General features: G+C 38.0%; 2 protein-coding genes and 1 long non-coding RNA gene across 3 annotated transcripts in view; 1 reads left to right on the top strand and 2 right to left on the bottom strand.

Annotated features, from left to right (window-relative positions):
• The window catches only part of LOC132126764 (uncharacterized), a 169,477-nt gene that overhangs the window by 64,100 nt on the left and 81,944 nt on the right, over positions 1–23,433 (top strand). The gene's annotated exons all lie outside the window — the stretch shown is intronic.
• plvapb (plasmalemma vesicle associated protein b) lies at positions 11,741–15,796 on the bottom strand. Its single transcript, XM_059537733.1, has 5 exons — positions 15,230–15,796; positions 14,212–14,296; positions 13,478–14,136; positions 13,280–13,342; positions 11,741–12,250 (listed from the first exon to the last, which is right to left on the bottom strand). The coding sequence occupies exons 1-4, from the start codon at positions 15,608–15,610 to the stop codon at positions 13,289–13,291; spliced, it is 1,179 nt and encodes a 392-aa protein (XP_059393716.1). The 5' UTR covers positions 15,611–15,796; the 3' UTR covers positions 11,741–12,250; positions 13,280–13,288.
• Positions 18,344–22,307, bottom strand: babam1 (BRISC and BRCA1 A complex member 1). The gene is given in 9 exon segments (XM_059538219.1): positions 18,344–18,553; positions 18,628–18,714; positions 19,510–19,639; positions 19,722–19,746; positions 19,839–19,875; positions 19,877–19,921; positions 20,778–20,896; positions 21,783–21,843; positions 21,920–22,307. Coding segments are annotated over 9 exon segments (1,086 nt in total). The 5' UTR covers positions 22,292–22,307.

A 23,433-nucleotide genomic window follows, 5' to 3' on the forward strand; every position in this document is an offset into this window, starting at 1 on the left:
TGTATTTATGAATGCATGTGAATGATCACAAAATTCAAGATATGGGTGTTAGAAAATGTATATATTTATATAATTTTATGTAGTTAGTCAAACACGAAGAGTGCCATTTCAGTTTTTCTCCAAAAAGCAGCATGATTAAAATGTGATATTAAGTTACTACAAACAATAAATTAATTACAAATACAAAATGCTGCAGCGCCTCTGAATATCCATAATAAGTCTTTGAGGTTTAAGCGCTAAGATCAATCGTTATCGGGAAACCCCAGCCAGAACTTTACACACAGGCAAACACGGCATGTGTAACACAGGAAAGCACGTTCCTATAGTCTAGTAAAGTATTGTAGTTACCAATATTATTAGTGTAATGCGTTACTTTACTTCGTTACCCCAAAAAGTAATATAGTTACTGTAATCCGTTACTTTGTAACTCGTTACCCCCAACACTGCTTATATGACTGCCATCAGTTCGTAGCAGTGAATGAAGATGTATCATATCGATCACAAGTGCAGTATGGAGTACCTCAAGGCTCAGTACTAGGGCCGCTACTCTTCACGCTTTATATGTTACCCTTGGGCGATATCATCAGGAAACATGGTGTTAGCTTTCATTGTTATGATGATGATACTCCGCTCTATATTTCTTCGTGGCTCGGTGAAACACACCAATTTGAAAAACTAATGGAATGCATAGTCGATATAAAAAACTGGATGACGAGTAATTTCTTACTGCTAAATTCTGAAAAAACAGAGGTGTTAATTATAGGACCTAAAAACTCTGCATGTAATAAACACTGTCTAAGACTTGATGGCTGCTCTGTCAGTTCTTCGTCATCTGTTAGGAACCTAGGTGTGCTATTTGATCGCAATCTTTCCTCAGAAAGCCACGTTTCTAGCATTTGTAAAACTGCATTTTTCCATCTCAAATATATATATAAATTACGGCCTATGCTCTCAATGTCAAATGCAGAAATGTTAATCCATGCATTTATGACCTCAAGGTTAGATTATTGTAATGCTTTATTGGGTGGTTGTTCTGCACGCTTAGTAAACAAAGTACAGCTAGTCCAAAATGCAGCAGAAAGAGTTCTTACTAGAACTAGGAAGTATGACCATATTAGCCTGGTCCTGTCAACACTGCACTGGCTCCCTCCCAAGAGCCCCAGATACAGATCCCCTGTAAAGACCTTGCCTCAGATGACCACCAGGACAAGACCACAGGAAACAGATGATTCTTCTGCACAATCTGACTTTGCTGCAGCCTGGAATTGAACTACTGGTTTCGTCTGGTCAGAGGAGAACTGGCCCCCCAACTGAGCCTGGTTTCTCCCAAGTTTTTTTCTCCATTCTGTCACCGATGGAGTTCGGATGAGTGCGTTCTTTCACTGCATTATTCGGTGTATTTAAATGCATTTTTGAATGCATGTGAATGATCACAAAATTCAAGATATGGGGGTTAGAAAATGTATATATTTATATCATTTTATGTAGTTAATCAATATCACACGAAGAGTGCCATTTCAGTTTTTCTCCAAAAATCTGCATGATTAAAATGTGATATTAAGTTACTACAAACAATAATTTAATTACAAATACAAAATGTTGCAGAATAATGTAATATATGAATGAATAATAGCCTAAAGAATCTTTGTGCCAAAAGGGTTCTTTCTTGTCATTATAGAACCTTTTTAGCATAATAGGTTCTTTGGAGTTGAGTAAAGAACCCTATGGTTCTATATAGAACCCCAATGAACCCTTTTTTCTAAGAGTGTAGCATAAAGTTTCATGCTATTAGTACTTATTTTCTAGCTACAAGTGTATATTCCATTAGGTACTAGCACATACTTATTGTTTATTTTTTGGCCACTAGCAAATGTTTTAAAATACTAATGCTTTGTTATAAGATACTTATTTAAATAGTGACTAATGTTTTTTTAGATATTGCTAGAAAGCATTCATTACATATTAAATGCTATTACTTTTCAGTAGATATTTGTTTCTATTTAATAGACAGAAACTATCTTACTAGTCACAACTGTTATAGTCATGTTACTCGTGTTATAGTCAGAAAGCCCAATGTAGAGTTAAAAATCTTACTAGTAAAATAGAAAATCTTACTAGTAACCCTTTGAATAATGCATGAATGAATAAGTAACAGTGTGTAATAATAGATACTAGTGTCTAAAAAAAAAGTAGTAGTACCTAATGAATGACTACTAGAATATATAAAACATATGTTCTAGTCACAGTAGGAATACGTACTAGTCAAAACTGAGTAGTTGATATCTGAATAACAATAAGTCAATAAAAATTTAAATGTGTTACTGTTACGGATCACTCACGAGGCTGAGGAGTAACAGACAGAATGGTTTATTGTGAACAGACACAAGCAGAGGAGCAGGTAGTTTAGGGTGGAGTGAGGGATGGATCCGTGCAGGCTGGGTGAAGACGTCAGAGGAGGAAGGTGAACCACACACACGCACACTGGGGATCTGGATCTTCGGAGAATCGTTGGAGAGAGGTAAGTAGAAGAAGAGTTAGTCCTTAGAGTTAGCATACAAGTAAGTCCTTGTCGCGAACGAGACCGGACATCGATTGAGTGCGTGTGTGTGGTTTTTATGGTGCTGAGGTGATTGGGTGGTGATGAGGATCAGGTGGATGTGCTTAGTATTCCGGTGAGGGCGTGTGTAGTGATTGCGTGGAGGTGGAACCTGGCGTGTTTGTAACAGTACCCCCCTCCCCACTGTCCGCTCCTGAGGGCCGAGGACCCTGACGAAGTGGTGGACGTCCTCTTCCCCTGGGAGCTGGTCGGTCAGGATGATTGGAGTGGAAGGTGTCGAGTAAGTTAGGATCCAGGATGTCTTTGCTTGGGACCCAGGAACGTTCCTCTGGACCGTATCCTTCCCAGTCCACTAGATATTCCAGTTGTCCACCACACCGCCGGGAGGTCAGGATGTCACTCACTACATAGGCTGTGCCGTCGTCTAGGAGGAGTGGAGGGGGGGCTTCCATTTCGCCAGGTTCTGTGGAGGGAGAGACAGAAGTATGGTGAGGTTTAAGGAGAGACACATGGAATGTGGGGTGAATCTGGTATTCAGGGTTAATTGGAGTTTGTACGTGACCGGATTGATCTGCTGGATGATGGTGAATGGGCCAATGAATCTGGGACTTAGCTTGTGGCAGGGCAGACGCAGGCGGATGTCCCGGGTGGACAGCCAGACCTTCTGACCGGGTTGGTACGTTGGGGCCTCTGACCGGCGAAGGTCAGCTGTCGTTCTACGTCTGCGTAAAGCCCGCTGGAGTTGGTGGTGTGCCGCGTCCCAGACCCTCTCGCTCTCCTGGAACCAGTAGTTGATGGCGGGGACATCCGAGGGTTCACTTGACCAGGGGAATAGAGGTGGTTGGTAGCTGAGTATGCACTGGAATAGAGTGAGTCCGGTGGTAGGTTGACGAAGGGAGTTTTGTGCGTACTCGGCCCACCCAAGGAACTGGTTCCAGGAGTTCTGGTGGCCGTGACAGAAGGTACGGAGGAAGCATCCAATCTCCTGAACCTTCCTCTCTGGTGTTGGGGATGCAGTTGTAGCCGTGAGTGTCCTACGGAGTGCATTAACCAGATCTTGAAAGGGGTCCGTGAGGCTCATGCTTGTGCCTGGCGGTGTTGGTCCGGTCTTCTGTTACGGATCACTCGGGAGGCTGAGGAGTAACAGACAGAATGGTGTATTGAACAGACACAAGCAGAGGAGCAGGTAGTGTAGTGGAGTGAGGGATGGATCCGTGCAGGATGGGTAAAGACGTCAGAGGAGGAAGGTGAACCACACACACGCACACTGGGGATCTGGATCTTCTGGAAAATCGTTGGAGAGAGGTAAGTACAAGAAGAGTTAGTCCTTAGAGATAGCATACAGGTAAGACCGTGTCGCGAACGAGACTGGACATCGATTGAATGCGTGTGTGTGGTTTTTATGGTGCTGAGGTGATTGGGTGGTGATGAGGATCAGGTGGATGTGCTTAGTATTCCAGTGAGGGCGTGCGTAGTGATTGCGTGGAGGTGGAACCTGGCGTGTTTGTAACAGTACCCCCCTTCCCACGGCCCGCTCCTGTTTGTAACAGTTACTAGTAGCAATAGAATAGTTACAAGTCACTAAGTACGTTGTAATAGTATCTAATATATTAGTGTCTAATAAAAGTACTATTTAGTATCTAATGAATAAGCTGCTAGTATCTTACAATAAGTACTGAAGAAACAGTCGAGCTACAGAGAAGGACAGCAGCTTGTGAGTATTTTGTCTCGTTTTCTCATTAGGCTACTGTGTGATCGTCATTGCTAGGAAAGTTTTTGGTTTAAATTGTGTGTGTCTTACCCTGGTAAATACTTGCTGAACGTAGCGCTTGGTTTTGCGTTTGCCTATCGCGGGACTGCCCAGTTTCGATCTGCTAAATAGTGAGGCGTGGCCAGCTGACTTCAATCACAGTAAATCAGGCAAATACAAAAGCGGTAGGTTTCACCGCGGCAGCCCTCGTGTGAACCCTCCTCGTGTGAAGACCGATGAGTGTAAAGACAATCGACTCTACCTGCGCGACTCCACCGAGTAAGGACACCGACAGGACACTTGAGTATTGCTTTTCTCCTTTTTCTTCACTTTTTGTATAACTTGTTCTCAAATATTTCTTACACTTGTAGTCACTATGTGCTTTCAGATCTCTACTATCACTACTAACACTCGAAGAGCGCACTACGTACATCGCAGGAAGGCCTGTCTGACAAACCTACGGCCTGTCCCTCTGACCTCTACTACTACGCTCTCTTTTCCAGTTGGTCTCTGGAACTGCCAAACTGCAGTTAACAAAGCAGACTTAATTTCTTCTTTGCTACTCATTCCGGTCTCAACCTCATGGCACTGACTGAGACTTGGATCAAACCTGAAAACACTGCCACCCCGGCAGCCCTCTCCACTAATTTCACTTGTTCCCACACTCCTCGTACCACTGGGAGGGGTGGAGGTACTGGTCTCCTTATATCAAAAGAATGGAAATTTGATCTTCAGCCTTCACCTACAGGTAATGGTTCATTTGAATCACATGCCATTACTGTAACCCACTCTGTTAAAATCCACTTTGTGGTCATTTATCGTCCCCCAGGTCAATTGGGAAACTTCTTGGAGGAGTTGGATGTGCTGCTATCAAACTTTCCTGAAGATGGTACTCCTCTGGTACTGCTTGGTGACTTCAACATCCACATAGAAAAACCCCAGGCTGCTGACTTCAAAACTCTGCTCACCTCATTTGATCTCAAGCAAGTGTCTACTACGGCGACTCACAAATCAGGCAACCAACTGGAACTCATCTACACACGCTGTTGCTCTGTGGACAACTCTTCATTTGCTCCACTGCACACCTCAGACCACTTCCTCATTACTGCTAACCTAGCACTTACTCCTGAAGTGGCCCACTGTTGTCTAGACCAGCATGCACCGCCCCATCTGCCCCCTGGCTGTCCGAGGTTCTCCGTGAACATCGCTCTAAACTCAGGGCTGCAAAGAGGAAATGGCAGAAATCAAAAACTCTACCGACCTCAGTGTGTATCAGTCTCTCCTCTCTTCCTTCTCTGCAAATGTCTTCACGGCTAAAACATCCTACTACCACAACAAAATTAACAGCTGTTGTGACGCTCGGACACTCTTCAAGACTTTCTCTTCTCTTCTTAATCCGCCGCCACCAACTCCTCCATCGACTCTTACAGCGGACAATTTTGCCGTTTTCTTCACAAATAAGACAAGAACCATCAGTGACCAATTTTCCACACCGCAGACTGAGGACAACTTCACAATGACCGACGCACTCTCTTTCTCCTCCTTCTCCCCACTCTCAGAGATGGACGTTTCCAAACTTCTCCTGTCCAATCATCCTACTACTTGTCCACTTGATCCGATCCCCACTCACCTCCTTCAAGCGATCTCTTCTTCAGTCATACCTTCGCTTACTCACATTATCAACTCCTTTCTTCACTCTGGAACATTTCCCTCAGCATTCAAGCAGGTTCGGGTAAGCCCACTGCTCAAGAAACCATCTCTAAATCCAGCGCTTCTTGAAAACTACAGACCGGTATCCCTTCTTCCATTCATTGCAAAGACACTTGAGCAAGCTGTGTTCAACCAGCTTTCTATGTTCCTTGTACAGAACAACCTCCTGGACAGCAACCAATCTGGCTTCAAAAGTGGCCACTCAACTGAGACTGCTCTGCTCTCTGTTACTGAAGCCCTGCGACTAGCAAGAGCAGCGTAAAAATCCTCAGTACTCATCTTACTGGACCTGTCTGCTGCTTTTGACACCATTAATCACCAGATTCTCCTGTCCACCCTCAGAAAGATGGGCATCTCTGGAACCGCACTCCTGTGGGTTAAGTCCTACCTCTTTGACAGATCCTTCAGTGTGTCTTGGAGGGGTGATGTTTCGAAGTCACAACAACTTGCTACTGGGGTTTCTCAAGGCTCAGTACTTGGACCACTTCTCTTCTCCATCTACATGACGTCATTAGGATCTGTCATTCAGAAGCATGGCTTTTCTTATCACTGCTACGCTGATGACACCCAACTCTACTTCTCATTCCAACCAGATGACCTGATGGTAGCTGCTCGCATTTCAGCCTGTCTGAGTGACATTTCTAGCTGGATGAATGACCATCACCTTCAGCTTAACCTTACGAAGACAGAACTCCTGGTGATTCCAGCTAACCCATTGCTTCATCACAACTTCTCTATACAGCTGGGTTCGTCAACCATTACTCCTTCGAGGACAGCCAGAAACCTAGAAGTTGTGATGGATCATCAGTTAAGCTTCACAGACCACAATGCTACAATGACCCGGTCCTGCAGGTTTGCCTTATACAACATTAGGAAGATTAGACCCTTCCTATCAGAGCAAGCCACCCAACTTCTTGTCCAAGCTCTTGTTCTCTCCAGACTGGACTATTGTAATGCTCTCCTGGCAGGCCTTCCTGCTTGTACTGTCAAGCCTCTGCAGTTGATCCAGAATGCAGCAGCAAGGGTTGTCTTCAATGAGCCAAAAAAAGCTCACGTTACTCCTCTCCTCATCAGGTTACACTGGCTACCAGTAGCCGCTCGCATCAATTTCAAGATACTGATGCTTGCCTACAAGGCGACCACTGGCACGGCACCCACATACCTAAACTCACTGGTTAAATCTTATGTGCCCTCCAGAAGTTTGCGCTCTGCAAGTGAACGACACTTTGTGGTGCCATCCCAAAGAAGTTCAAAATCACTCTCACTGACCTTTTCCTGGACTGTGCCCAGCTGGTGAAATGACCTCCCAATCTCAATTCGTACAGCTTCTTTACTCATTTTCAAGAAACATCTAAAGACTCATCTTTTTCGACAGCACTTAACCAACTAATACTAGCACTTTTCCTTTTCTTGTCTTTTCTTAAAAAAAAAAAAAAAAATCCTGGCTAGGCGTTCTACACTAGACTAACTAAGACTTATCATGGCACTTGTATACTGTTGTTGTTCTCTTGTTGACCTGACTGCTTCTATTGTTCTCATTTGTAAGTCGCTTTGGATAAAAGCGTCTGCTAAATGATTAAATGTAAATTTAAGTACTTGTGTTTATAGGTACTAGTGTCTAATGAATGAATTCCAGTATCTAATAAATAAGAACTGGTATCTAATGAATAAATACTTATGTCTAGTACCTTAAGAATACACATTATTAGCCAATAAATAAGTACTAGCATCTTATGTTAAAACGTACCAGTAGAATCAAAATAGTAAGTTTTATAAATTAACTGTTACAATTGCTTGCCATATACCAATCAGAACTGGACAGTTCTAAATCAAAAATGTTAATTTAGTTACTAGTAACAATTAAATATATACTAGTCACTATTGAAATAAATACTAGTATCTAATGAATAAGTATTCTAGTATCTGTTTAATAGGTACTAGTATTTAATGAATTAGGAAAGGAAAGGAAAGGAAAGGATGTGATGTGACGGAATTTGTGTTCTGCATTTAACCCATCCAAGTGCCCACACATAGCAGTGATTGGTGAACAAACAAACACACACAGACACACAGACACACAGACACACACACACACACACACACACACACACACACACACACACACACACACACAAACACACAAACACACACACACACACACACACACACACACACACACACACACACACACACACACACAGTGAACACACACCAGGAGCAGTGGGCAGCCAATGCATGTCTGACGTCCGGCGCGCCTGTCAGCGATATGTATTTACGGAGACGTGTGGGAAAATCAAGCTAGAATAAACACTCAGGCATTTTCTGTGCAAACAATCCAAAGTGATAAATATTGCCATCCTAAAAATGGCCCATAGAAGGGGAAATATCTCTCAAGATTTCTCAAGATCGAGGGGAAATGATCTGTTTATTCACAGATTTAGATGTAGGTGTGTGACACAATTATTCATGACTGATTAGACATGGGAGGCTATGCAATAATATAAAGAGTTCAGTATAATGTTTCTAGAAAAAGAGGTGGCAGTTTAACAATGACCAGAAAATATGTAGTTATTTACAAATATATCAAAACAAGTGCCATGTCTTTTAAAAGAACAGGTTGCAAAAGAAGTCTGTTAGGTTTTAAATTAAAGATGGTTAAAGTTGAACTTGAAGAAAAAAATATCAGAATTTCTTTGTTTATTTTTGTCAGGGAAACTGCACATTATTAATACCTAAACAACATTTTCACAATTTTGATTTGACATATTTGATTTCCTTTTTTTTTTTGAGAAATCATGATGCCTTTTTGTATCTTTTAATTGTGATAGGTGTCTATTCCAGTCATGGCTTCCTCTGAAGGCAAAGGATAACTGACTAAAAAGAGATAAATAATCAATTTAACCAGTTCTTTTTACTGATATTCAAACTTTTCATGCAATTTTTTTGTTGTTGCATATTAACTATTTAATTAATTGATAAAACTAGCTACAATTACAAGTGAGCAGCACAACAAATTTTAGACAAAGAAATGTATTTTCCCAAAATATATGAAGAGCCCAAAATTAAACTTGATTGAGTTTCATGTGCTAAAATTTTGTTAAAATGTGAATAATTAAACAAATATATATTATATATATATATATACTGTGTATTTTTTAATCAAGTTCTCTTTTTTTTTATTTACATTTCAATGCAAAAATAAAACAAACAAACAAAAGAGCAAAAATCTAAATTATAAATGGACACATGCTTTGCTGGCATGTTTCTCCTTCATGTTTTTATATGGTGTGGTGGGTGAAATTAGACCGTACTGATCACAAAAAAACTACGCATAAACAGCACAATTCATATGAATCCTTATTAATTAGTCAATAAAACAAAATTCCTGCATTTTAGAACAAATTATTATTTTTGAAAAATATTGCAAAAATAATCATATAAAAAGGTCTATCATCATTTATTTGCAGATATATTTTTAAAGTTTTATTTTATGTAATGCAATGAAATTCAAACATTTTAATTAATGCACAACCGTGTACATTGTTGCACACTAGGCATTTCCTTTGTTACAGTTTACCTTTGTGTGTTGCAGTGCATGATATTTTTCTGCCTGTACAGTATGCTGTGATATACTAAAGGGATGGAATAGACAGGAAGTGGCCAGTTTGTTTCTGCGAGGTCAGAGGTAGTAAGATGCTGACCAGGCTCAGGAAACAGGCCGGCAGATCTGTCTCTTGTGGTCATCGACTTGATGCAGCTTCCTTCAGATCCCCAGCTAGTGTGCATCTTCCTCAGCGGATACTTGAAGAGTATCCTTGAGCACTCATCTCACAGGCAGGACTGCATCCTGATCCTCAACAAAAGTGACCTCATCTCCACCGAGCACAACCGCAGCATCCATGCGGCCCTCGAGGAGACTGGTGATGTTCCTCCTGCTGGTTTTTTGTCTGTTTTTGTTTTTGCTTCGGTTTGTTGTTGAATTATAAACTTTTAAACTGACTGCATAAAACAACAACGGAAAAAAAAGTAATCTCATGACATTTATTCAAACAAACAGTATATTATTAAATAATGAATATTAAGTAAAAGTCTAATGAATATGTGATATATTTAGCAAAATGCTCCTTTCTATAGTCATTTTTCTAGCTGGCGTTTTCTGACCCTTCAAAAATTAACCATTGTTTTACTACAAAAAACAAAAACAAAAAACAAAACATGGTTACTATAATTATAACCATGGATTCCTACACTAACTAACCATAGTTTAACCATGGTATTTGTAGTAAAACTGTGGTTATACCAATGGTAATCAATACACCAAAAAACATGGATACTATACTTTTACTATAGTAAAACCAAGGTACATTTTAGCAAGGGGAGGTGAATGTTACTTGACATTGCTTACAAGCTGTTTTACTGACATCTTTCTGCGGTTCAAACACACATTGATTGTTTGTATTTTGTAACAGAATTGGCAGAATTTGAAAGCTGAGACTTTGTTTCAAGTAACAACGCACAAAGCTTATAGTGATTATTGGATTGTAGATGTGCTGCAGATAATTTTGAGTGAATATTTTATCATATTAGATTTAATATTTTAATCAATTGACAGCCCTAATATATACAGTATATACATACACATACAAGTATGTTGATTTTGTTTTTCACACTTAAAACAGAAGGACTTGTACACAGTTATTGCAAAAGGTGTAAAGATTTTAAACAGAGCTTCTAAAATGGCAGTACTAAAAAAACTAAGAAAAAGATAGCTGATAAAAATCTACAAACCTGAGCTGATCGATCCAAACAGTCAACAGAAGAGCTCACTGTAACCAGAAATATCAGTCATTATTTTATTGCATTTAGTAGGCACAGTTTCAAATCTCAGCTTCCCCAAAAACAATTAAATTTCCTCCCAATTGCTGTTTTGCAAAGGATGACTTCACATTAGCCTTGGCAGGAGGATTTCTTATTTGTTCTGGCCGCATTGATCTGATGCAGCTGAGCATTCTCTGTGGTCAACTGTACCGGCTGTTGAGGAAGGAGGTGTTCAGAAATGCTTCCCACGGCCCTTTGTTCTCCTGTCAATCTGACATTCATTTAAATATTTATGTGTGCTTGCTGAACTCTTCACCTGTTTGACGGCATCGGGGTGCCAGGAGCTGTGCGCAGCACACTGTACCTTCTGCCTTCCTCTCATTCAAGCCACTGTTGTGCTGTTGTTTCTGCTGATTAGTGGGGTTAAAAAGCTCGCATAAATCTCACTGGCCTTTGCTCTGCTTTATGAGGTTGAGGGAGAGGCCAACATGTTCTGAAGGAACTGCCTTAGAACACAAAGATTCCTTCAGAATGCTGTTATAAATTTAATAGAGATTGCATAAAGAAAATTATTTACCAATCTCGGCACAGAACACATTCAGCATCGTCAAAGTCTTTTGTTAATTCATCTTTATATTATACACACCACAACCCAAAACTAAATCTATAAAAATTGTAGTATGTACTGCATCATCAGAGTGCATGTCTAATATTATTAATATTTTGCATTTTGTTGTTATTAGTAACAATTACTTGGTTATTAACATATTAAACAGGCTATTCCTGTATTTTCATATATAGATCAGCATATTTGGTTAGTGAGCTAGAAATCTTAAATATTTCTTCATTTTAACTTCATTTTCTTTTGTTTTAACTTTTTAATATAGAAAGAAAGAAAACAGGAGTTGATTTTGATGACTGTTTATTTATTCAAAACAGACTGATCAACATATTAAAAAGAACAAAATATTTAGAAAACATAAACAGTAATAAGGACATTAAAACTGGTTCGAACATTCACAGTAACACAATTAATGTGTAAAGAACATTATATACATCACAACACACGTGGAGGTTTCACAGAATCAGATTCTCTCAGTATTTAACAAAGTAATGTATTTAATATTAACTGTGTGCTTTGTAGAAAAGGCAGTCTCACATTTTTAGGTCTGAATAACTCTAAATAACTGAGACTTCAGAAGAAGATATATCATGTCATGCAAGCACACAGCCCATGATGCTTAAATACAACTATACAAAGAACTTAACATTAGAGTGCACGTACATTTACAGGGATCCACAGTGACAACATTATTTACAGAAGAGATCACAGGCTCAAAATCAGGAAACTCCCACACACAAGACACTCAGAGTCCGGCCTTGAGATTCGGATCATTCCCTTCTCCACACCCAGCCTGCGGAAAAGAGCGAAAACAATATAAAAGACATTCTGAATCATTCTGAATCACTCTGATACGCCTGATGTGGGTAATTAACACAAGTCCTCCAAACAAAGCTTTTTTAATATTCCTTTAATAGCGTCATGTTTAATATTTTGTGTGACCTGTAATCTTTTCACAAAGTATTTTATGTTTTGTTTCAGATGTTATCAATGATCAATCTAATTTCTAGGCAAATTTTAAAAGGCATTTTTTTGTGCCCTTTAAGTTCACTAAGAGAAGCTTGTTCCAAAACAAATTGACGGAGTGAAGTATACACACAGTGGTCCTTTGCCAGAAATAATTTTGCCATATATCATCACAAAAAAGTACAGCAGTTGTACCTGAGGCAGTACCTTTTCAAAATACTAATATTTTACCATATAGGTAAACTATACTATCACTATCACTATACTATCACTAATTAAACACACATGCACCTGCTAAACGAGTTCTTCAGAATTACTAGAAACTTCCAGGCTGGTGTGTTATAGCTAAAATCTGCTGGAATCGGACGTAGCATTCCGATGCAAATTTAAAGTGACAGTAACGTATGTTTTTGTGATGGACAGGTGTGTCCAATCCTGCTTGTGGAGTTTAGCTCCAACCCTGATTGAACACATCTGGGATAGTTCAGCCAAACTTTTAAATTATGTCATCGTTAACTCACCCTCGCGTAATGTCTTTCTTGCCAAACAGTTTCTGGTTCCTATTGACTTCCATAGTTTTTCCATTCTGATGGAGTCAATGGAGTCCAAAACCTGCTTGTTGAAGCATATTTTTCAAAATGTCTTCTTGTATGTTAACAGAAGAAAGAAATTCAAATAGGTTTGGAACAAATGAGGGCGAGTGAAGGATGACAAAGATCTTTAGGATTACTAGACATCTCCTGGTGATAGACTCTGCGGGAAACTGGAGCAGATTGGACACCCCTGGTTTAGCATGTACCAAGTAAAAAGTAATGCCAAGTGAATTCTGACTATCAAATGAATAAAAACCACTTACCTTTAGTGGTTAACGGCCTCTACCAGATGTTGCCATGCCAGGGGGTTGACCAGCAGGTTTGGGCTGCACAAACAGTGAAGATTGATTTGAGTTCATTACGATACACTCTACAGCTTTTAAACATGCAATAAAGCTAAAAATGGCCACCATGGAAGATTTTTCCAGATGTGTTAAGCGTCATTATTCATCAACTCCCACCTGTTGTGTGCAGCCGTTTCGCAGCTGGACTTCTATTTGCTCTTTGTCGTTCCTCAGTCTGCTTTTCTCCTCGAGAAGCTGCTTCTGCTCCTTGTCATACTTCTGTTGGGCATCCTGCAGTTTTTTGCTGCTCTCCGCAGCCACTTTCTCCCGGTCCGCTTTGCACTTGTCCAGTTCTGAAGTCAGTTCCACGTTCTCTACTTCCAACCGGCTGCTCTGTTTCTGAATGCTGGAGACCTTCTCTCCCACGATGTTCAGGTAGCTCTGGAACTTGTCCTCCACCTGTCGAGAGAGACTGGAGCAGTTGGAGCGAATCCTTCCCATCTGCTCTTCCTGTTTCGCGCAGGTGAGGTGAAACGTGACCGAGTGGGTGAAGAAGTTGTCGATTTTGGTCAGGAAGGCACTTGTGACCGTCTGGATGCCTTTGAGGGACTCTGCAAAGTCTTCTTTGCATTTCTTGGTGTACACGTCAAGCTGGGATTTCAAGTTCATGTTTTCTTTTGTCAATTGTATCACCTGGCTGTGATGTTCATTTTTATCTTTCACTGCATTGTCCAAGTCTATTTTAAGATACTTTGCCGTTTGGCTGAAGTTACTCATAAGGATTCCATATAGTTCTCTCTGCTGTTGCAGAGCACTATTTAGAGTTTTTATATCACCTGAGGAGAGAAAAGAGAGACATGTCAGCAGGACGGTCTTCTTTGTGAAACTGCTGATTCATTTATTGCACTCACCATTCTGATTGTTGTTGCTTGGTGGACATGAAGATGGAGGATTTCGAGTGCTTAGGACCTTTGCTTTACTGGCCTCACAAGCAGCCTGGAAAACAGCCAGTCAAAATCAAGCTTTAATTGTTGGTAGGGTTTCAAGATTAATCAAACATTGTAATATCAAGACAAACATTAAAACTTGGTCCATCTTTGCACACTCTCATGTCATTGCACACCTGTATGACTGACTTACTTCTGTCAAACCACAAAGATTAAAAAAAAAATGTCTGTAGTTTTTCATTTGTCCATGCAATAAAAAGCTAAATTATTTTGAGCCTCGTTGACCAAAACAATAGCAACATCATTCAAAATATATTTTTGTTTGTTCCACAGAAGAAAGTAAGTCATACATATGCTGCTTTTTAAATGTTTAGGATTATTAAGATTTGAAATGTTTTTAATTGTGCTGCTTAATATTTTTGTAACGTGATACTTTTTTTCTTTGATTCTTTGATGAATAAAAAGATTAAAAGAACAGCATTTATTCATAACAGAAATCTTTTTTTAACAGTATGTCTTTACTGTCACTTTTTATAACATCCTTGATGAATACAAATATTAATTTCTTAAAAAGAAATTACTGACCACAGATTTTGAATGGTAGTGTATAATGTAACACTAAAAAATCTATTTTGAATAAACATAATTCTTTTTAACTATTTATTTATTAAAGAATCCTGAAAAAAATTATCACAGGTCCCCAAAAAAATGAAGTAGAAAAATGTTTCCAGCTTTAATTATAAATCAGCATATTACAATGATTTCTGAAGACACTGAAGACTGGAGTAATGATGCTGAAAAATCAGCTTTTTTCGCAGGAATATATTATATTTTAAAGTAAATTAAAAAAGAAAACTGTTATTTTAAACTGCAACTTTTAATCAAATAAATGCAGCCTTAATGAGCATAAGAATCTTCTAAAAAAAAAAAAAGTGATCAGTTTTACTGATCCCCAAACTTTTCAAGCAAATAAAAGACTTACAAGTGACCTCTGAAAGCTACTGGTCTTGATCGTTAAGTCATTTTTCAGCTTTGTTATCTCTTTATCCGCCGCGTCTTTCTCTCCAGTCTTTGCTTTGAGGGCACCGGTGAGGTCAGCGTTGTCTTTTCTGAGTTTGGTGTTGTCTGCAGAGATCTTGTTGAAGGCCAGCTCCAGCTCTTCCACTCTCTTCTCCTCGGCCGTCTTCTCTGGCTGGCCGTACACGAGGAAGAGCACCAAACTGACGATGATGAGGGACTGGATCAGAGACGAGAAGAAGAAGACTATCCTCATGTAGTAGCCGCAGCTTTTCCCCTTCTTCGTCTTGTGGATCTTTTTGGTCTCCAGTCCCACAGTGGCCCGGGAGTAGCTGCTGTTGTACATCTCTGAGGTCCGGCTGTGGGAATGAGACAGAACTTCAGATGGCTGTGATACTAAAGGTTTGTTATGAAAGGCAATGGTCAGAGGTTACACTTCTGCCAGGACTCGGAGAGGGAGCTGTGTTTATAAGACACACTTCCCATGCTGTGACTCTTTCCGGACCCTCCCCAGAAAAGCTCCAGAAGTTAACGGTACATCACACTGAATCACACATCTCCAGAAGCAGCCTGAGCTCCTCCTTCCTTCATAACATACACCAAACCCTGTCAAGCAATGCAGACCACCGTCAAACATCTAGACTGCCCTTTTTATTTCATAATCTCATTGTGGCAAATGTCTCTGGTTGTTCTTGGCTTCAATACCAGTAGGTGTTTAATGAACTTAATATCAGCTGTCCTTTCGGAATCAGCCGCTTTGGCCAAGAAAAACAATGTTCCTGCAAATGACAAAAGCTGTTTTTTTCTGTCTCTTCCTGGATCAGACCAGATACAATAACACATCTGCTCAAAACAAGCCACCTGAAACTGTTTCCTGTGGAGCCGCATCAGAGGGACAACAGAAGTGACCCCAGGAATGAATAACAAACTCTCCCTGAAGTCCAGGAGGCGGCAGCACGTTTGATCCCGAGCTGCTGATGACGCTCGCAGCTGACAGTCGTGTCTGGGAGAGTGTGAAGAGGGGACGTGAAGTAAGTCAGGGGTCTTCCTGCAGGCCATTGTCTCCTTGCCAATCCGTCCTCAGCGGAAAGTCATTTACAGAGGTTTTTGAAACTAACCGAAAGCTCTAAGAAAATTCCCTTAGGTAACCCAAATGAGCTTTAAGACAACAACAGGAAGCTGATTCTGCAAAAAACAACCAGACACGAGACTAATGAGCTGTGGTTATTATAGGGCATCTAAGAATTTTTGGGACTCTATTCAAGGGACAGTTCACGCAAAAGTTTAAATTGCTATCAATTATTCACCATCAAGTTGCTCCAAACCTGTACAAGTTTCTTTTTTCTGCTGAACACGAATGGAGGTATTTTAAAAGATTGTTTTTAACCAAAGAGTTGCTGGTTTACATTGACTTCCATGGTATTTTCCCCCAATACTAGCAGCTGCTTGGGTTCAAACATTCTTGAAAATGTTTTATTTTGTGTTCAGCAGAAGAAAGAAACTCAAAGAGGTTTGGAACGACTTGAGGGTGAGTAAATGATGACAGCATTTTAATTTTAATTTTAAAGATCATTTCAAGCTAAATTTTATTATTTACTCACTGTCATGTCAGTTGTCTCGGGAAAGCAAAAGTTGAGCATTACAGCCAATCAGTCAATAAATATATATATTCTTATTTATGGTTCCAAGAATGTTTAACATCCATGGAAGCTTCCAATTCTACAGAATGTTCTTAAGATTATTCAAATGTTCATCACACTAAGATTTTATTTTTTTAATAACTGTGCACTTTAAGGAACAAAAGACGGTTCTTCTATGGCATAACTAAAAAAAATAAAATAAATAGCATCTTGATTTAGGTTTTTCTCCATCTTTGTTTACAGCTTGGAACAAAATTGTTCCCAGAACTAAGGAGTTTGCGGGGTGAAAAAGGTTAATGATTATTAACACAATAAAGGAGAAAAGAAAAGTGACCTGAAAGCTCTTCCGACTATTATCTGTGAACCTTTGTGCTGCTCAACAGCAGGATACAGAATCAACGATTTATACAATCTTGTGTGTTCATGGAATCAAAACAAAGCAAATTCTTCTTTAAAAAACACAAACAATTCCAGTCAATAATCCCTGAAGTAAATCAAATCCCCAATGTGATCAATGTTATTCATGATGAAGACTAATGGCTGTTTTTGTTGTTGTTCAGTTGTACTCCTGCTACCTCTTGTGGACACAATTGCATTGCTGCTTTAATTTTCCCATTAAGCATTTTATTTTGCATATTTAAAAGTAAACAGTATATTTAATGGACATGTTACATATTCTTCACCACAAAAAATAAATAAATATCCTCTAGTTCTAAATGCTTGTCATTGGCATGTACACATTTTTATCAGTATAATGTACTTTTTTTTCAAACCCTTTTTTCTAAATGTTAAATTCACTGGCACTCTCCAATACTTTATTAACTGGATGGATTTAGTTCAGTATATAATAATGCAGTGCAGCATAAGTCCATACAAAATCTGGTGGAATAATATGAAACATCATGTGATTTGGTGGAATAATGTAACCAATAATATCATAGACTGATTTTCACTATCCAGTCAAATTGTGATGGACAGCATCAAGCCATGCCTATTATTAGTTCCCAAATTTTTTAACTTAATATCTTCCGTTCAAATACCTTTTTTAATATGGTTATCTTCTTAAACAATCTGACCAGAGCTACACGCTATCTATACCATAACATTTTTTGGTTTCTTTGTAGCAAATGAGTCCCTCAGAGCATTTACGTTTCATTTATTGGACAGGAACAAGCAAACAGTATTTATTAGTAACTGTCTACTAGATGAACCCATTAGCAGTCAATGGATCTCTAAATCTCCACCACATGACAAGCAGACGTTCGAGAGGTGTATCATGTTTACACGACACTGTTAGCTCAAAAACTAATTGGTTTGTGACACAACAAGGTCTTGAGGTTTATGTAATAAAATAGGCATTTCATTCATTCACAGAAAAAGCAGACAAGTCTCCATGTCGGAGTGGATGAGTCTGTGGTTATGCATCCAGGAGATGTGTCTCACACCGTGGCTTCGTTCTCCGGCGCGTCGTCGTCGTCGTCCTCCTCCATCAGACTGTAGGACGCGTGGCTCTGGAAGGGTCTCTGCAGCGGGTGGCACAGCAGCTTGGCCATGCAGTTGTGCAGCTCGATAGCAGGACCACACAGTGACACCTCGAAGCGATAACACATTCCCTTAGAGTCCAGCTCACTGAAGGAGGCGTACACGTCCTGACAACACACACACACACACTCAGTATCCTCTTTATAAAAACTGAAACGTTTGACTCATAGGACGCTCAAACCTTCCAGCTAGTGTCTTCTGTTTGTTCTTCAGAGCCGTTATGAAGATAAACTACATCAAAGAAGAAATAGGGAGACTGCAGCATTTTCTAAAAAAAAAAAGAAAGAATATTAGGAACATGCAGGATTAGGAATTCATTTAATGAAGATATTATTTTAAGTACCACTGAGATCCTTAATTATAATTATTTAAGATTGTATTTTTATATCTTATGAGTTAATGTTAATTTTAGTTACAATTTAATTTTTTAGGTTAAGTTTAATTTTTTTTTTTTTTTTTTACATATGTCTATTTGGTTTTTATTAATTTGTTTTTTATTTCAAATTATACTTAAAGAAAATGGGAATTTTTTGCCTTGGAAACTAGTGGAAAGAAAATAGATTTGAATTGTTTTGTAATAAATTTCAAGCTGAATGAATTTGTGTTCATTTGGCTTTGAAAAACATTATACTGTTATAAATAAAAATGATGTCTAAATTCAGTGACTTCCTAAATTTACTTCCTAAACCACAAATTAAAAATTTCATTATTTTATTAACTTATAACTTGAATTTAAGAATATATATATATATATATTACACAAATTATTATTTTTAACTGGCTTAAAAGACAGTCATAAATGTCTTGTTTAAAACAATCATGTTTTGTTGTATTTTCTGTTATTTCTGCAAAAGGTAAGGTCACATTTACTGCAGTTCTGCAAACCTTCACAGATAAAATTCAGTAATTTCAACAGGAATCCAAGCAAAGGGTAATTTTCCCTGAAAGATTTCCCACATACTTTAAAATCACTGAAAGTATAAAGTGGCAATAATGCACATAAGCCAAAAAATAGACATGTTATAGACCCAAAATAGTTTAGTAACATGTTAAACAAGCTCACTTTGGCAGCATCAGAGGGGTTGAACTGAAGCATCCCAGCATGCCGGCTGAAGACGAGAAGAGTCCGGACTACGAAAGGAGGCGGGATGGTCTGAATCTTCTCCATTTGAGGAAGCTCAATTTTCTGCAAACTACAAGAGAAGGTAATCATACAACTGAATGGAGGAAGTTTCATTTATAGCTGTCCAAACACAGAAGACAAAAACTGCTCACATGACATTGAGGAGATCTTCCAGATCTACAGATAAGAGTTAAGGTGATGTTCCCTCATCAATGTTTATCTGATTCCTCAAGCTCATGAAAAGAGCCTAACTCTGTAGAGAAGGATACTGAAGGACTCGCAGACGTTGGTCTCCAGGTCGTACAGGTCGACAGCTGCAGAGCTCTCGCGGGTCAGACGTGAATCCTGATAACTGTGTGTGAAAGACATGCAAAGTAAACATGAAACATGCTATACTTCAATCCCAGATATGTTATAATGCATGTGATAAATGACAGAAAATGGTGTCCTCAATAAAGAAAAATTAAAGTAATAAAAAAAAGTGTTCATATACTCTTCATATTCATGTTGGTTTCATGTGGTTTTGAAATACATTTATACATTTTCAACAGAAATGGAAAAAACTCAATGAAAAAATAAAACTAATAAAGTTATAAAAATTAATGAAAAGCAGAAATGTTGCCTAGGTAACAAACTGAAATAAAATGCTAAAATGACAATCTTAAACTGAAATAAAAATAAAAAGATAAATATGAACAAAAATAGGCACATGACAAAATTATTAAAACTTTAACAAAATTAAATTGAAAAATGCAAATATAAAAATGCAAAATATTAGTAAATATAACACAGTCATGAGTGTCTGTGATACAAATGATATTTGTAAGCAATGCACAGTGTTCATTAAACTGAACCTAGAACTATTCAAACTAAGTTTGTTTTCAGTAATTGAAATAATGCTGAAATATATGAAAACTATATAAACATAAAAACATGAAAATTAAAAGCATTGCCTAACTGAAATAAGTTGAAGAACTAAATTTATTAAAAATGAATTAATCTATTTACGAATACAAACAAGATAAAAGCACATCAAATTAGTAAACAAACTGAAATTATAAAATATAAATATAAAAGCAAATGTAAATAAGAAAACTTGAAGGAAAATGAATAATTTGGACTATTTCTGATCGTTGACCCACTTGTCAGCTCATCGAAGACAGAGGAATTAAATGATGGTGAGTTTTCATTTCAGACAGTCCACTCACCCACATGGCATCATCATTCACCACCACCAGAGCAAACTCATGCCTTTTGTCAATCTTGTGCTTGGTTCTCACAAACATCTCGATCATTTTCTGTGAAATATTCAAGGCGTTCAAGGCGGCAAATAATAATAAAAAATAAAAAAAAAGATTTAAAATGCCTTTTCATTTCTTCTCTAAAAGAATATGACTAACCAGGGGAAAAAAATGACTGCTGCAACAGTATAATAGTCAAATAACCCAGGTTGTAACCAGGGGTTTGCAATATTGACAAAAAATATTATATCTCTATATTTTCTGGGATTTTATTGATAAAGATAATTAGACGATATTTTGCAGAGTGAGTTATTGTGCTGATAATTTATGGACTGCAGTGTCCATTAACTTTTGAATACTTATATTTGAAATTATTTAAATAATAAAATATACTCCAAATTAAACCTACCACTAGATGGCAGCAAGTCACTGTTAATTAACTTCTTGTTTATTGAACTGCTGTAAAAAATAAAAATAATTATCAATATTACATTTGTGATCAATGTCATTTTCAGAAAAAATAAACGACATGCTTCTATATATATATATATATATATATATATATATATATATATATATATATAATCACAAATTCAAGATGTTTGGGCAGAAAACTTTATATTTATAAGAAAATGTATATATATATATATATATATATATATATATATATATATATATATATATATATATATATATAATATTTTCTATACACAGTGAATAATTGTATACGGAAATAATAATAATGCTAAGTAACACTGGGTGTAACCATTAAGTAAAAGTATATATTCTTTAAGTTATAAAATATAGTTTTCAAGATAAAATTATTACTATTTTCTGTGAACCATTTAAGGGATTCATTTTGGACCTGGAAATGCAATCATTTACCAAACATTGATATAAAAGAAATGTGTCTTTCCTGACTGAATACAATAAATCAACCAACCAACCGTTTAATTTAAACCGTGTAAAATTACCCATTAAATGACTCCAGTTTCTTTAGAGACATCTCCTCAGAAAGATCCAAACAGATGATCTGTTTAAAATAAAAATAAAAAGACATAGCAAGACTATTTCAAGTGTTTTCAGATTCTGTTTATGTACAGCTGTACCAGTTTCTCGGGGCAGTTGACTCGTGGCGCCCGCAGGTGTAACTCGGCTGATGGGGGGATCTGAGCACCGATGGCCATCTGAGGAGGTTTGGGTCTTTCCTTCACTGAGGAAGTCATCGCAGGGATGCTGCTGGTGGAGTTTCCTGCAGTAGTAACAGATGAAGAATTCGGAGGGCTGTCGGAGCTGGCCGCCTCTCCCTCTCCCTCCACACGGTTGCCCACGGCTGGCTGCGGCGGGGACGCCAGGCTGTTGTTCAGGCTGCCGGTACTGCTCCTCCGGTCCTCCGCACCCTCCGGATTGGACCGGGTCCTGGGTCTCAGCTCCAGCATCCGCTCCTCTCCATCTGCTGGACCGGACTCAGGTGTCTCCATCACAACACGTCTGTCAGCATCACAATGCCACATTAATAATGAAGATAGCACACTGTAAAAAAATTACTGTGATTTTAACAGTAAAAAACTGTGAAAATGCTACAGTACAAACCTTTTAAATGGTTAATGGTAATTTCCTGTAAAATAGAGTAAATACAGTTAAAACCCGTAAACTGATGTTCCCAGAATTCTCTGTGGGCATTTCAAATTTTATTTGAATTTGAATGTTTCTTCTTATTTTTTTCTTATCTGTTATGTTTATTAGGGTTGTATGGTACATATAATGTTGTTAACCTCTTAACTGTCACTCATTTTTTTGGACATAGACTTGAAAGTGCATGATCCAAACCTACATTTTTATAATTCATGACTGAAAACATTTTGTAACATGATTTTGATGCAATGTTTGATTTTAAAATGGGTTTCAAAAGATGAATTTTGAGATTTTACATTTTCAAGTCATATATCATTTCTGATTATTTCTAAAGTGTGATAGAGAAAAGGCAACAAAGAAGACTGTTATGACTTGTTATGATGTAGGCTTTTGAGGTGCAGTCTTGCCATAAATTAATCCATTACTTTTCCTACATAATTTTTAACAAAAAAAAATTAAATATCTATTTAGGAGTCTTAAACCTTTCCAACAATATATAGTTTGTCATGATTAGATGATTTAATTGTAATATAGTGAAGTAAACATAGGGGGCCCACCGAGGGGCCAGGTGGCAGTTGACAGGTTAAATTATTGTTTATTGCATATTTCAGTTTAATGAGTCTCACCATGAGGGTGTTTAGTGTTAGTGTTTGTGTGGATGAGACTGTGCATCTTCTATATATCTTATTATTTAAAAGCTGCTTGTGATGGGCTTTGTTTCATCATGTGACTTTCCTGCTTATGGTGGTTATCAGTGTATTACAAAGGCACAAAACAGATTTCAGTTCTTCAATAAGTTGGTATATTAACATTATATCAGTAAATATAAATTACGGTATTAAACTGTAAATTCAAGGTAAAACTGTTAAACCTAAAACGGTGTACTGTATATTTTACAGTATAATTCTGGCAACCACAGCTGCCGGTTTTTTACCATATATTTTTCTGATTTTTTTTACCAAACACATAATAAATACCCTTCTGAATA

This window comes from Carassius carassius, chromosome 44 (assembly GCF_963082965.1).
Source record: "Carassius carassius chromosome 44, fCarCar2.1, whole genome shotgun sequence".
NCBI lineage: Eukaryota > Metazoa > Chordata > Actinopteri > Cypriniformes > Cyprinidae > Carassius > Carassius carassius.

What these genes read in the sequence shown, in the direction of transcription:
- plvapb (XM_059537733.1), bottom strand. Translation starts at nt 15,610, where the DNA reads ATGTACAACAGCAGCTACTCCCGGGCCACTGTGGGACTGGAGACCAAA. An exon ending in AAGCAACAACAATCAGAATG is followed by an intron (nt 14,137 to 14,211) that starts GTGAGTGCAATA and finishes TTCTCTCCTCAG; the next exon opens with GTGATATAAAAACTCTAAAT. An exon ending in GAAACGGCTGCACACAACAG is followed by an intron (nt 13,343 to 13,477) that starts GTGGGAGTTGAT and finishes CTGTTTGTGCAG; the next exon opens with CCCAAACCTGCTGGTCAACC.